At 56.5% G+C, this 10,757-nt stretch overlaps 2 protein-coding genes across 2 annotated transcripts in view; both read left to right on the top strand.

Moving 5' to 3' along the window:
* Positions 1 to 205: 205 nt before the first annotated feature.
* Positions 206 to 1,194, top strand: LOC105813119 (chromosome unknown open reading frame, human C16orf91). The gene is made up of 2 exons (XM_012647735.1): positions 206 to 260; positions 340 to 1,194. Exons 1-2 carry the CDS (start codon positions 229 to 231, stop codon positions 710 to 712), a joined length of 405 nt encoding a protein of 134 aa, XP_012503189.1. The 5' UTR covers positions 206 to 228; the 3' UTR covers positions 713 to 1,194.
* A 2,253-nt stretch (positions 1,195 to 3,447) lies between these two features.
* Positions 3,448 to 10,757, top strand: part of UNKL (unkempt family zinc finger-like) — a 38,210-nt gene continuing 30,900 nt past the window's right edge. The window contains exons 1-2 of the mRNA XM_012647680.1: positions 3,448 to 3,556; positions 4,269 to 4,478. Of these exons, the coding sequence (XP_012503134.1) occupies positions 3,477 to 3,556; positions 4,269 to 4,478 (290 nt within the window). The 5' untranslated portion in view covers positions 3,448 to 3,476. The remainder of the gene's footprint in view (positions 3,557 to 4,268; positions 4,479 to 10,757) is intronic.

The following is a 10,757-nucleotide window of genomic DNA, read 5'->3' as shown; positions in this document are numbered from 1 at the left end:
CCGCCAAGGACCGGGCGGACGCGCTCGTAGCGGAAGGGATGGAGAACTACATCTCCCGGCATGCCCTCGCAGTCGGGCCTGCGACGGAAAAGTCCGGATGCGTCATTTCCGGTGCGCGACTGGGCCCACGTTCTGGAGTCGTGAGCGGAGCCCTGCCATGACATCCGGGTTCCGGTTTCGTGCGACGGATGTGACGCGAGCGCGGCGCGCCGCGGAGCCGAAGTCGCAATGAGCCGTGTCCTGTGTGCGCCGGCGGCCGGGTGAGCCCCGTGAGGTCTCGGCGGGACGAGGGCGGTTGCCGGCGGGCGGGCGGAGCGCTCAGTGCTTTTTCTCTTCCAGGGCCGTCCGGGGGCTGAGGCTCGTGGGCTGGGCTTCCCGAAGCCTGCATCCGCCGCCCGGTGGCCGGGCCCGGGCCCAGTCCGCGGGCGACGGGGAGGAGGACGACCCTGACCGCCCGGTTCAGTTTTCCTCCAGCAGAGGCATCCCGTTACGCTGGAGTGTGGAGCACTCCCTGGGGAAGGGACATCAGCGGCCCTGGTGGAAAGTGCTGCCCTTGAGCCTCTCCCTCATGGTTCTGGTCATCTGGTTCTACCTGAGGCCGGAGAGCGACGCGGACCAGTGGTTGAGACAAGCGCTGGGAGAAGAGGCGCCGGAGCCCAGTGATTCTGCTGAGGAGCCTGGAACTGAGGCTGCCTACGGGGCGAGGACTTAACGCGGTGCCCGCGGGGCTAGCAGGGAGGGAACAGGCAGCCGCCCTTCGGATTCGATGTCGCGTTTGACCGAGACCGTTTCTGCCCCGGTAATGCGTGCGTCTTCAGCGCTGAAGGATTTGGATGGCGCACTTGGCCGCGTTGATGCCCATGGAGGCCGAGCAGGATGTCACCAGATCGGAACCTGCTCCTTGCCTGACGCTTGACGCCCAGCGACTCCATCCACAAGACTTTTCAGAGCCGTAGGAAAGGTTTTACTTGCACCGTGTGCTGTTGGGTTTGTGATGTCTTCGTACAGCGTAGTCACGTTTCCAGAGCACTTCTTGTCATTTGCTTTGTGAGACAGACTAACTGGCAGAAGTGTTAGCCTTTATTTTATAATGTACTGTGTTGTGTGTAAATAATATCTATTGATGTTTTACACACTAACAAATTGAAAATAAACTTTGATTTTATAATACAGAATTAAGACGATTCCCTTTTCTGCATTTAGTTAAGAAAACGGGTATTTTAGTAAACCAACAGCCACCTTTTTCAATTTATTTGTTTTCCTTTTTTTTCCAGAGTGGGAACTGAGAACTAACCTAAATGTAAATTGTGGAATACATTATTAAATGGTACCAGAAATAAAGAACTTTCTAAGCTTTCTGCAAAACTTTATTTTTGTTTAGCAAGGCAACAATTTTCTGAGCAGAATACAACTGATAATTATTTTTTCCACAAATTATGGGCACGATTTTGGGTAACCTAGATGATGTTCTTTTTTCTAAGTATTAATTAGGAAAAACCTGCTTTATTCTGAATTAGATATAAGATACACAAAAGGAAACATTTATTTACTTAAACTTCTGTTGGAAGCTTTTACGTTAACTTGTTTGTGGCGCTGAAGTTAATTGGGGTTTTTTCTGACTTGGCTGTTTGAAGAACAGGTCCTTGACCCCTCTGGCCCAATGGCAGTATACCGACCGACTTCTCACGAGGTCTGCGTGCAGAAGCGCTCCAGGTGTCTGGCACACCTTGGCAACTCGTGCTTGTGAGAGGAGTGGGTTGGATACAGTCTTTTTTTCAAAGACTGTGAGACCGAGGTTTGGAATAATTGATCTAATCTTAGCTCACGTTACACCATCCCAGTGGGGGCAAAGGACTTAGGTGTCCTTTTTTTGGCCTGGTGTGGTTGTGACTATTTGGTTGTGAATCATTTGGTTTGAGCAGAAGTCATTCAAACCCAAAAGCTTACTTTTACTTTACTTGCAGGGGGGAAAAATGTCAGAACTAGTAAGAACTTTTGTGTTAATTAAAAGTAACTTTCATATGACAAAAGCAATATATATATTTTTTTTCTGGAACAGTTAGACCCTGAAATAAGCAAAAGGAAGAGAATCAGAAACACTGATAATCCTACCACCTTGTGGTAACCATTATTTGCTTTTCCAGGTTATTGTCATGCATATGTAAATACACCTTTTTCCAAGGCACGAATGGGATGGTAAACCTGAAAACATGATAGCAGCTTTAAAAAACCAAAGTGGGATAGCGTCGTGTTTGACGAAGCTGCCTCCAGGCCAGCTATCAGTAAGGGATGTTCCACTTGGTGACTTCACACTTGTGATGTGGATGAACTTTGTCATGAGCAAAAGGAAGACAGAGGTCAGTTGGGGACAGTGGGCAGACCTTCCCCACACCTGGAGTTTTCAAGGGGTGACAACAGCAGATTGACAGGCGAACAGCTAACTAAATCCTTTGCTTATTCAACTTTTTGTAGTGCAGTTGTCTTATTTCCCCAGCCGGGCTGTGGCTTTTATTTTTCCCAGGGTACTTGACACATTGACACCCCAGATAAGTGCTCAGCAAGCGTGAGAGGGAGAGCCGTTATAAGTATGCTGGGACAGAAGCAGTTGCACCGATTTGATTTGTAAGATGTTAAATTGTTGGGCAGAAGGAGGAGGAAATGGTTCATAAAGGATCTCCAAGATCTATTTCTCACTCCTCTGGAGAATTCTTGGGCCCTGTTCCTCCTCACTTCATTCTCCTGCTTGGTTTATGTTACGAAAATATGTTCTTAATTTTATCATCATTTTAATTTCAAGATATAAATGTAATGTTTATAGATGTAATAATTTATTTAGACAATGTAAACATAGAAGAAATCGTCCTGCCAGGCCGTGATAACTTTTGTTATTTTACTGTATCGTCAGTATTTCGGAAGATAACTTACATCTTGGAGCAAATGTATGAAGGCGTTTTCTCGTGCTTTTAACCTAAATGGGAGCTTTTTTTAGACAGAGTCTCGCTCTGTCGCCCTGGCTGGAGTGCAGTGGTGTCCTCACAGCTCACTGCAGCCTCTGACTCCTGGCCTCAAGCGATCCTCCCGCCTCGGCCTCCCACGGTGCTGGGGCTGCGGGCCTGAGCCGCTGTCCGGCGGGAACACGTTATTTTCACGCAGGTCGCAGCCCTCCCAGCCTGCGGCGACCGCGGGTCTCCGGAGATGGAATTCATGACGATTCTGCCCCTTCCTTAGAGCACGACTCTAAGGGCTGGAGTCCTGCGGGGCAGCCACCGCCGTCTAGTTTTAGACCCGCGCCCTCCGCCCCACCGCCCGGGTGGGACACTCGTAGGCCGGGGTGGGCACGGGGGCGTGCCCGGGTGGGCGCGGGGGCGTGGCCGGGGCGTGGCCGGGCCCGGCGGGGGGCGCGGTGGGCTCGCGCGGGGGAACGCCGGGGCGGGGGCGGCCGGCGGCGCATGCGCGCTGCATTGTTTTGACTGAAAATGCCGTCGGTTTCGAAAGCGGCGGCGGCGGCGGCGCTGAGCGGGTCCCCCCCGCAGACCGAGAAGCCGACCCACTACAGGTCAGTGCCCGCGCGGGGCCTCCGGGGCGCTGAGGGGGTGTGGGGGGCGGCCCCGCGCGCCCCCGCTCCGCGCGCGCCCGCGCCCCGGCCCTGGGCCTGGGGAGTCTCCGCGGCGGGCCCGGGCCGCCCCTCCTGCCGCCCCCGCCGCCCGCTCCGGGCCTCGGCGCCGCGGGGACCCGGGCTGCGGCCGCCCGAGGTCGGAGCGGGCGCCCAGGTCTGCGTGCGCCGGGCTCGGGCCGGGCTCCCAGGGCGCGGTGCCGCGCCTGAGGTGGGGATCCGTGCGTGGCCGGCGTGGGTGCGCGCCGGCCCGTCGGGAAGCCGAGTGGGGGCCACGCCCGGGGTCGGGACGGCGCCTGGGGTCGGGGGGCGCGCCCGGGGGCGGGGACCGTACTCGGGTCGAGGGGCGCGCCTGGGGTCGGGGACCCTGCCGGGGGTCGGGGACCGTGCGTGGCCGGGGTCGGGGCGCGCCTGGCCCGTCGGGAATCCGAGTGGGGGCCACGCCCGGGGTCGGGACCGCGCCTCGGGCTCGGGGGGCGCGCCTGGGGTCGGGGGAAGAGCCCGGCGGGCTGCGGGGACAGCCGGCGGGGTCATCTGGACTTCCAGTGGGGGGCGTCGGGCCCCGGCCGGCCGGTCCCGCCCCCGCCCTCGAGCCCGGCCGCCCAACGGCGGCGGTGGCGGTGGAGGCGACCCGCAACGCTGTTTGTCTTTTTAGGTATCTAAAGGAGTTTAGGACAGAGCAGTGCTCCCTGTTTTTGCAGCACAAGTGCACCCAGCACAGGCCATTTACCTGTTTCCATTGGCATTTCCTAAATCAGCGTCGCCGCAGACCCCTCCGCAGGCGCGATGGCACCTTCAACTACAGCCCGGACGTGTACTGCTCCAAGTACGACGAGGCCACCGGCGTGTGCCCCGACGGCGACGAGTGAGTGGCCGGGCGGGCGGGCTCCGCGCGCCTGCACCCCTGGGCCTGGCCGTGGCGCCTGCGGCTCCGGGTTCTTCGCAACGCCTGGCACCTGGCGATGGGTCGCGTTTTCCCTGCGGTTTCCAGTGACAAGTGATGGCGGTGGGGGGAACGTTTCCCTGTTTTTAGGCCAGTTCGGGAAGGGTTGTGTGTGTGTCAGGGACAACCCTTGTGTGAGTCAAACCGATCTGGCTTCATTTCCCACTTTTGATTCCGCGCAGTTCTCCAAGTTGGATGCATCAGAACCGACCCTTAGAGGCGGGGCTTTCAGGTGTGGGACCATTTCGTACTAGTCGATTGCTTTCCCGGCAGAGCCTGTTGGAATATTGGTTCACACTGTAGAATGTATCTGGAATGTTTCCCTTTTCGATGTTTAGTTTTTTAAAAGATTGATAGGAAAGTTATCTGCAGACTGCCATTTATGTAGCACTTTTAAAGTTTGAGAGATCAAGGTTTTGTTTTGGTTGTTTTTTTTTATTTTAACAAGTTTCCTAATGGTGTTATGAACAGATGTCTTTATTTTGAAATATGTACAATGGGAAAACAGGGAGAGTACTAATCAGATTCACATGATGAGCGGAAGGTGGCGTCAGGAGGTTTTACTTTCTTCCCGTGGGCTGCTTGGGAGCACGCAGGGTGGTGCATTCCTGCCTAGAGGTGAGGTGGCAATTGCAGTCTTCACAGCTCCGTCTCCTGATCTTTTGAACGGACCTGATTGTCTGGGGACCCTTCCTTTGGAAGGCTGCTGTCACCCCACCACGCACAGAGACCCACGCAAAGTCTGTTTTCCTTTATTTTTCAACAATGCTCAGGCCAGGGAGTAAACTTTTGATCTGTGGTGATCATGTTATCAACTTTAACACACTCATTGAAAAGTTTTTCAGATAGTTAAATAGTGTTGTTACGGCAGCTTGATGACTGAACTTCAAATGGCGTAGCCAGCCCATTTTGGTGAGGCTAGTGTTCAACTTCTGTGCAGTTCTAAGAATGCATTATTCAATTGCTTTTTGAGCCGCTGTTTTCTGCAAACAGGTCTTTAGAAGACACGTGTTTGTCTAGCTGAGATCTGGGCTCAGTCTCAAATTTCCCGTGGTCAAACCCATCATCTCTCCAGACCATGGATCTTGAGCTGAGAGTGGGGCCCCTGCTGCCTGACCCTGGTTTGGGGGATCCCTGGACGTGTGAAGACCAGTAACCCAGCTTGTCGTATCTCAAAGAGTTGAGTTTGGGGGACTAATTGGCAATATTCATTGGTGATGCCTTTAATGCATTTAAAGAGAGCATCTTTTAATAGCTGTTTGGGTTCCTGAGTCAGGGTGCCCTGGTGTGGGGGCGCCAGGGTGGTGTCCAGATCTTACGGGGGTGACCAGCACTGCAGTGGACACATGCCTGTGGGTGGTGTTTGAAAGCTGTGCTGAAGTAGTAATTAGATAATAAGCAATTATTTATTACAAAAACATTAGCATGAAGTCTAAGTGGCTTGCAGTTTATCGTTGACAAACGTAGGTGGGACTGAGATGCTTGTTTGGTGTTTTTGTTTTGGATGCGTCCTCTGTACATCCACACGTAGTGAGAGAATCATACACGTCTTGTTAAAGATTTTGTTCGTAATTTCTGTGGAGCACATGATGTGGCTTGCTCCAGCCCTTTAGGACGTGTCTGGCAGGCTGTCTCCCTGGGACTCTCTCCTTAGCAATTACCACTCAGCCCATGGGAGAGGGGCTTCCCCCACTGCCCGGACGGCACAGCCAGAGCTCGTCCTGCTGAGTTAGGTATCCGGGTTCATGCGGGTTGTTAAATAGATGATACTGCCTTTCGGAGCAAGGACAGGGCCTCTTCCTGTATTTCAGTTCACCGGTTCTTAAAATTTGTATTTTGGGCCTATGTATTACCAACCTGTTATTTTAAAACACGAGTGTCTGTCCAAGAGCAATAGACCCTTTAGCCAGTGTCAGGCGGAACACAGCCCTCGTTGCTCTTGGTGCTGGTGGGGGCACCCTGGGGCTGAGTCCGGGGCAGGAGGGGCCGGGGACCCCAGGGGGGTTTGCACCCGGCTGCATCCTCCCTCTGGCCTTACTCTCCTCTGTGCCCATCCCTGCTGCCCCCCTCCATGTCACCCCCACCATCTCCAGCCCCACCGTGGGCGCCCCTGCTGTCACCCCCTTTTCCCAGTGAGTAGTCTTTCTGCACGCCCTTGTATCAGCCCTTCCTCCGGTTGTGCCCCCAGAGGTCACTTCTCAGTGTCCTCCCCCAGCCTTCCTTGGGCACTCTCACTGTCCCCTCTTGGTGGGCCCCTGTGCCGTCGTCACCAGCCCCCCATGGGCACCCCTTTCCTTGGTGGGCGGCCACCCACCCACTGACAGCCCTCTGCCCACGACCGGCCGTGGTGGTGGGCCGCCAGGTTCCTCTGCGTCCCGCCCCCTCACCAAATGCCCTTTGTTCTAGCGGACACGCCCCCTCCCCGGTGCGGGGCACAATTGGTCCTGTCACGTCATGTGCACCGGGCCCCACCCTTGTGGGAACCAGCCTGGCAATGTCGGCCAAGTGGGGGCCAGGCCTGGCTGAGGTCCTGTGGGCAGCGGCAAGCCCATGAGTGCGGGGCGTCCGGGGCCAGACGCAGCCCGACGCTGCTCCCGCTCCCCACACGGGCTGTGGACATTCAGGGCGCCGGGGTCTCCACACTTGAACCCAGGTGTGGTTGGCACCGCCAACTTGCACGAGAGCACGTGTGCGCAGCTTTCGGGGAATGGTCAGGTGGTTTGTTTTAAGTGGACGCCTGTTCTGATCAATGAGAAGGAAAGGCCTCTGCGCGGAACCAAGGCCCGCCCCCGCCAGGGTCTGTTTCATCGGGAAAACAGTCGGCAGCTGCAGGGTCACGTGCCCTCCCTAACCCCCCCGCAGCGGACAGGCTGCCTGGGCGTGGCCGCCAGCCCTTCAGTGTTTCTGCTTTCAGTGAAAAACGGCCTCACCCCCTTCACGTGGCGCGACCCTCCGGGCTGCGGTAAGGTCTGTCTTGTCCTTTCCGGGCCCCAGCGGGCCACCCCCCAGGCCTCTCCTGCATGTGGGGCTTCTGGGCCAAACCGCTGCCGGGTGGCCGAGGGGCTGTTACCTGCTGGTCTCCACCGTGTGTTCCACGGCATCTGGTGGGAGGACGTGTGAAACGTCCTAGGGTCCGTGTCTCAGCAGGACTGACTGTCGCCGGCCCGTCTTACTGTCCGGGCCTGTTTCTGCTGAAGGGTCCCCCTGCGATGCTCTGACGAGTCGAACGCCTTGGCACCGGGGTCCCAGGTGCACCTTCCCCTGGCCGCAGGGTGCTTACAGCTGTTGCTGCTTGACCAGGTGCCATCCACGCACTTGGCTTGGGCGTCTGGGGCGAGGGGACCGCCCAGAATGTCAGGGCACAGTGTTTAAGAGTCAGGGGCTACTCGCAGCCCAGAAGACATGATTTTGCTGGTTCCGAGTTGCGCAGCTCAGCGGAATCGCAGTCTGGTGACTGAGCTGGGATCCGTGAGGGGCACGTAGGAAAATGTGAGAAACGCTCCCAAGGCTAAGTTGTCTCTCCACCAACTGATGGCAGCGCCTGGGCCCCTCCTGCCTTGGCGTGGGGGTGGGGTTGGGGGAAGCTGGGACAGAGGGAGGTGGCCTCGGCCGGGGTGGATGGGAGACGCCTCTGCCCAGAGAGGCTCCTTGGGAGAGGAAGGAGGGCCACGTCAGGGAGCGACGGGGTGTCCCCACCCTGCCCAGGGAGCCAGCGCAGCCTTGGCAGACGGGCTGGGGGCGCAGGGCCGATGTGGGGTTAGCTGGCCCAGTGTCCGAGGGGAGGGGCACGCCAGAGACAGCCCCTCCAGCTCTGCGCCCCAGCCCCACCATTCGCCCCGTTGCTCCCCCATCACCTTCCTTGCTCAGTCTCCACACCGCGCCGCGCCTCGGTGGTTTGTGTGCCGTGTTCTGGACCCTCATTGGAGCCCAAGTCCTCGAAGGCTGGGAGGCTGTCACGTGGCCCCGTGTGTCCCTCCAGGCTGTGCAGTCCCCAGACCAGCTGTCAGCAGCCCCTGGAGACGTGCTGGGTCGACAGTGTGGGGTCACAGGCCTTCCAGGTGGTCCTGGGTCTGGTGGACCCTCAACCTGGACGTGAGGGTTGCCTGAGGGAAGGGGCGGTTTCGAGGGCTCCTAAGCCCCTGGCGGGTTCCCCCTTCCTGCCAGGCTGGTTTTGGTTGCAGGGCGTGGGGCGTTGTGCTGGCTGCGTCCGGAGGGTGCCGGTCAGTCGGTGGAGCCGTGTTTTAATCCCACTGTTTTGCCTGCTAATTGTTTTGGATGGGTTTGAGCACCACCAGCGTCACCCTGGCCGTCCAAGGAGCTGTTGTGTTTTCTCTTAGGTGTCCCCTCCCGCCTCCAGACGCCTGAAGGTCAAGGCATTTCTTTTCCTTAAACCTTCTCCAGTGCCCTAAGGTCAGGCCAAGCTTTGAGGCCCTGTAATGAGCAGGAGACGGAGCCCCAAGGGGGAGACTCTCGCCCAGGGGGTGTTTCTGTGCTGGAGAGAGGGAGGCCGGGCCTCTAGCGCTCTGGTTGCCATGGCAATGGTCCCTGAGAAGCAGCAAGATGATGCTCACCTGAGAGGACCACGGGTTTAGATTCAAAATTGGGGAGATGGGGAAGGGTACGATCACAGTCGCCTTCCGTGAGCGCCCATGTGCCTGCGGCCCGGCTGGCACCCTGAGGCATCCGGAGCACTTCCCGACCCTCCTTCCCCTCCAGCCTCTTAGCAACGCCTCAGAGCGTTTTTACCCCCTCCCCAACCCACCCCCCGGTCGGCGGGTGTGCTGCGGGGGAAACCGTGGGGACCTCCCTGTCCTGGCGCTCTGCCCACCCTGCCCCGTGGCGCTCTCTGCTGAACTTGCAGTCCGGTACACGGGTACTTCTGAAGATTGGAGCCATTTTTATAAAATGTCGATCTTCCTATTAGCTTAGTTTTGCTTTATGTTTTTGTTACAGTCAAATACGTGTAACAGAATTTACCAGCTTTACCACTTGTAAGTGAACAGGTCAGTGGTGTTAAGCACATTCACGCTGTGTAGCCACCACCAGCTCCGTCTGCGGAGCTTTCTCATCCTTCCACACTGGAACTCTGTCCCCACTAAACATGAGCTGCCTCCTTCCATGATTTTTTTTTTTTTTTTTTTGAGACAAGGTCTCTGTCGCCAGGCAGGAGTGCAGTGGCCTCATCATAGCTCACTGCAGCCTCCAACTCCTGGGCTTAGGGGATCCGCCTGCCTCAGCCTCCCACGTAGCTGGGACTATAGGTGCCACCACACCTGGCTAATTTTTGAAATTTTTCGTAGAGACGGGGTCTGGCTGTGTTGCCCAGGCTGGTCTTGAACGCCTGGGCTCAAGCAATCCTCCTGCCCCAGCCTCCTGAGTAGCTGGGACTGCAGGTGCCTCCACACTCTGCTAATTTCTTTTTTAAATTTTTTTGTGGAAACGGGGTCTCGCTCTTACTCAGGCTGGTCTCCAACTCTTGGCCTCAAGCCATCCTCCCACCTCAGTCCCCCAGAGTGCTGGGATTACAGGCGTGAGCCACCGCGCCTGGCCCCGTTTGTGTTTCTCTGAAGTGGTCCTGGTGCCAGCTGTGTCCCTTCTTCTTGTTTGGGTGCTGGTTACTCAGGTGTGTTCAGTCCCCAAATCCCGCGTACTGTGCCAGGATGATGGGAGCGCTTGTCTGCGTGTGATTCCGTGTCAACACACACACACACACACACACACCCACGGCAAAGGCCTCTCTCCCACGTGTCTATCTATAATGGCTTTGTTTAAAATTGCGGTAAAATATATGTAACATAAAATTGGCCTTTTTTTTTTTTTTTACCATTTTGTCCATATAATTCAGTGGCATTAAAGTCACATTCACAATGTTGTGGGACCATCACCATCTGTTTCCAAAATTTTTCCATCATCCAAAACAGAAACGCCGTGCGCATTAAATCACAACTCTCCGTCCTCCCCTCTTAGCCCCGGTAACTTCTGACCTGCTGCGACCACCTCAGGAAAAGGAAATCGTGTATCATTTGTCCTTTTGTGTCTGGCTTCTTGCACTTAGTGTAGTGTTTTCTGGTTCATCCGTGTTGGAGTATGTGTCAGAATTTCCTTCCCTCTTGAGGCTGAATAACAATCCATCGTGTGGCCGGCCACGGTGCTCAAACCGGTGGTCCCAGCACTCTGGGAGGCTGAGGTGGGAGGATCGCT

This window comes from Propithecus coquereli, unplaced genomic scaffold, assembly GCF_000956105.1.
Source record: "Propithecus coquereli isolate 6110/MARCELLA unplaced genomic scaffold, Pcoq_1.0 Scaffold27, whole genome shotgun sequence".
Taxonomy (NCBI): Eukaryota; Metazoa; Chordata; class Mammalia; order Primates; family Indriidae; genus Propithecus; species Propithecus coquereli.
This window is presented reverse-complemented; position numbering and strand designations above follow the sequence as displayed.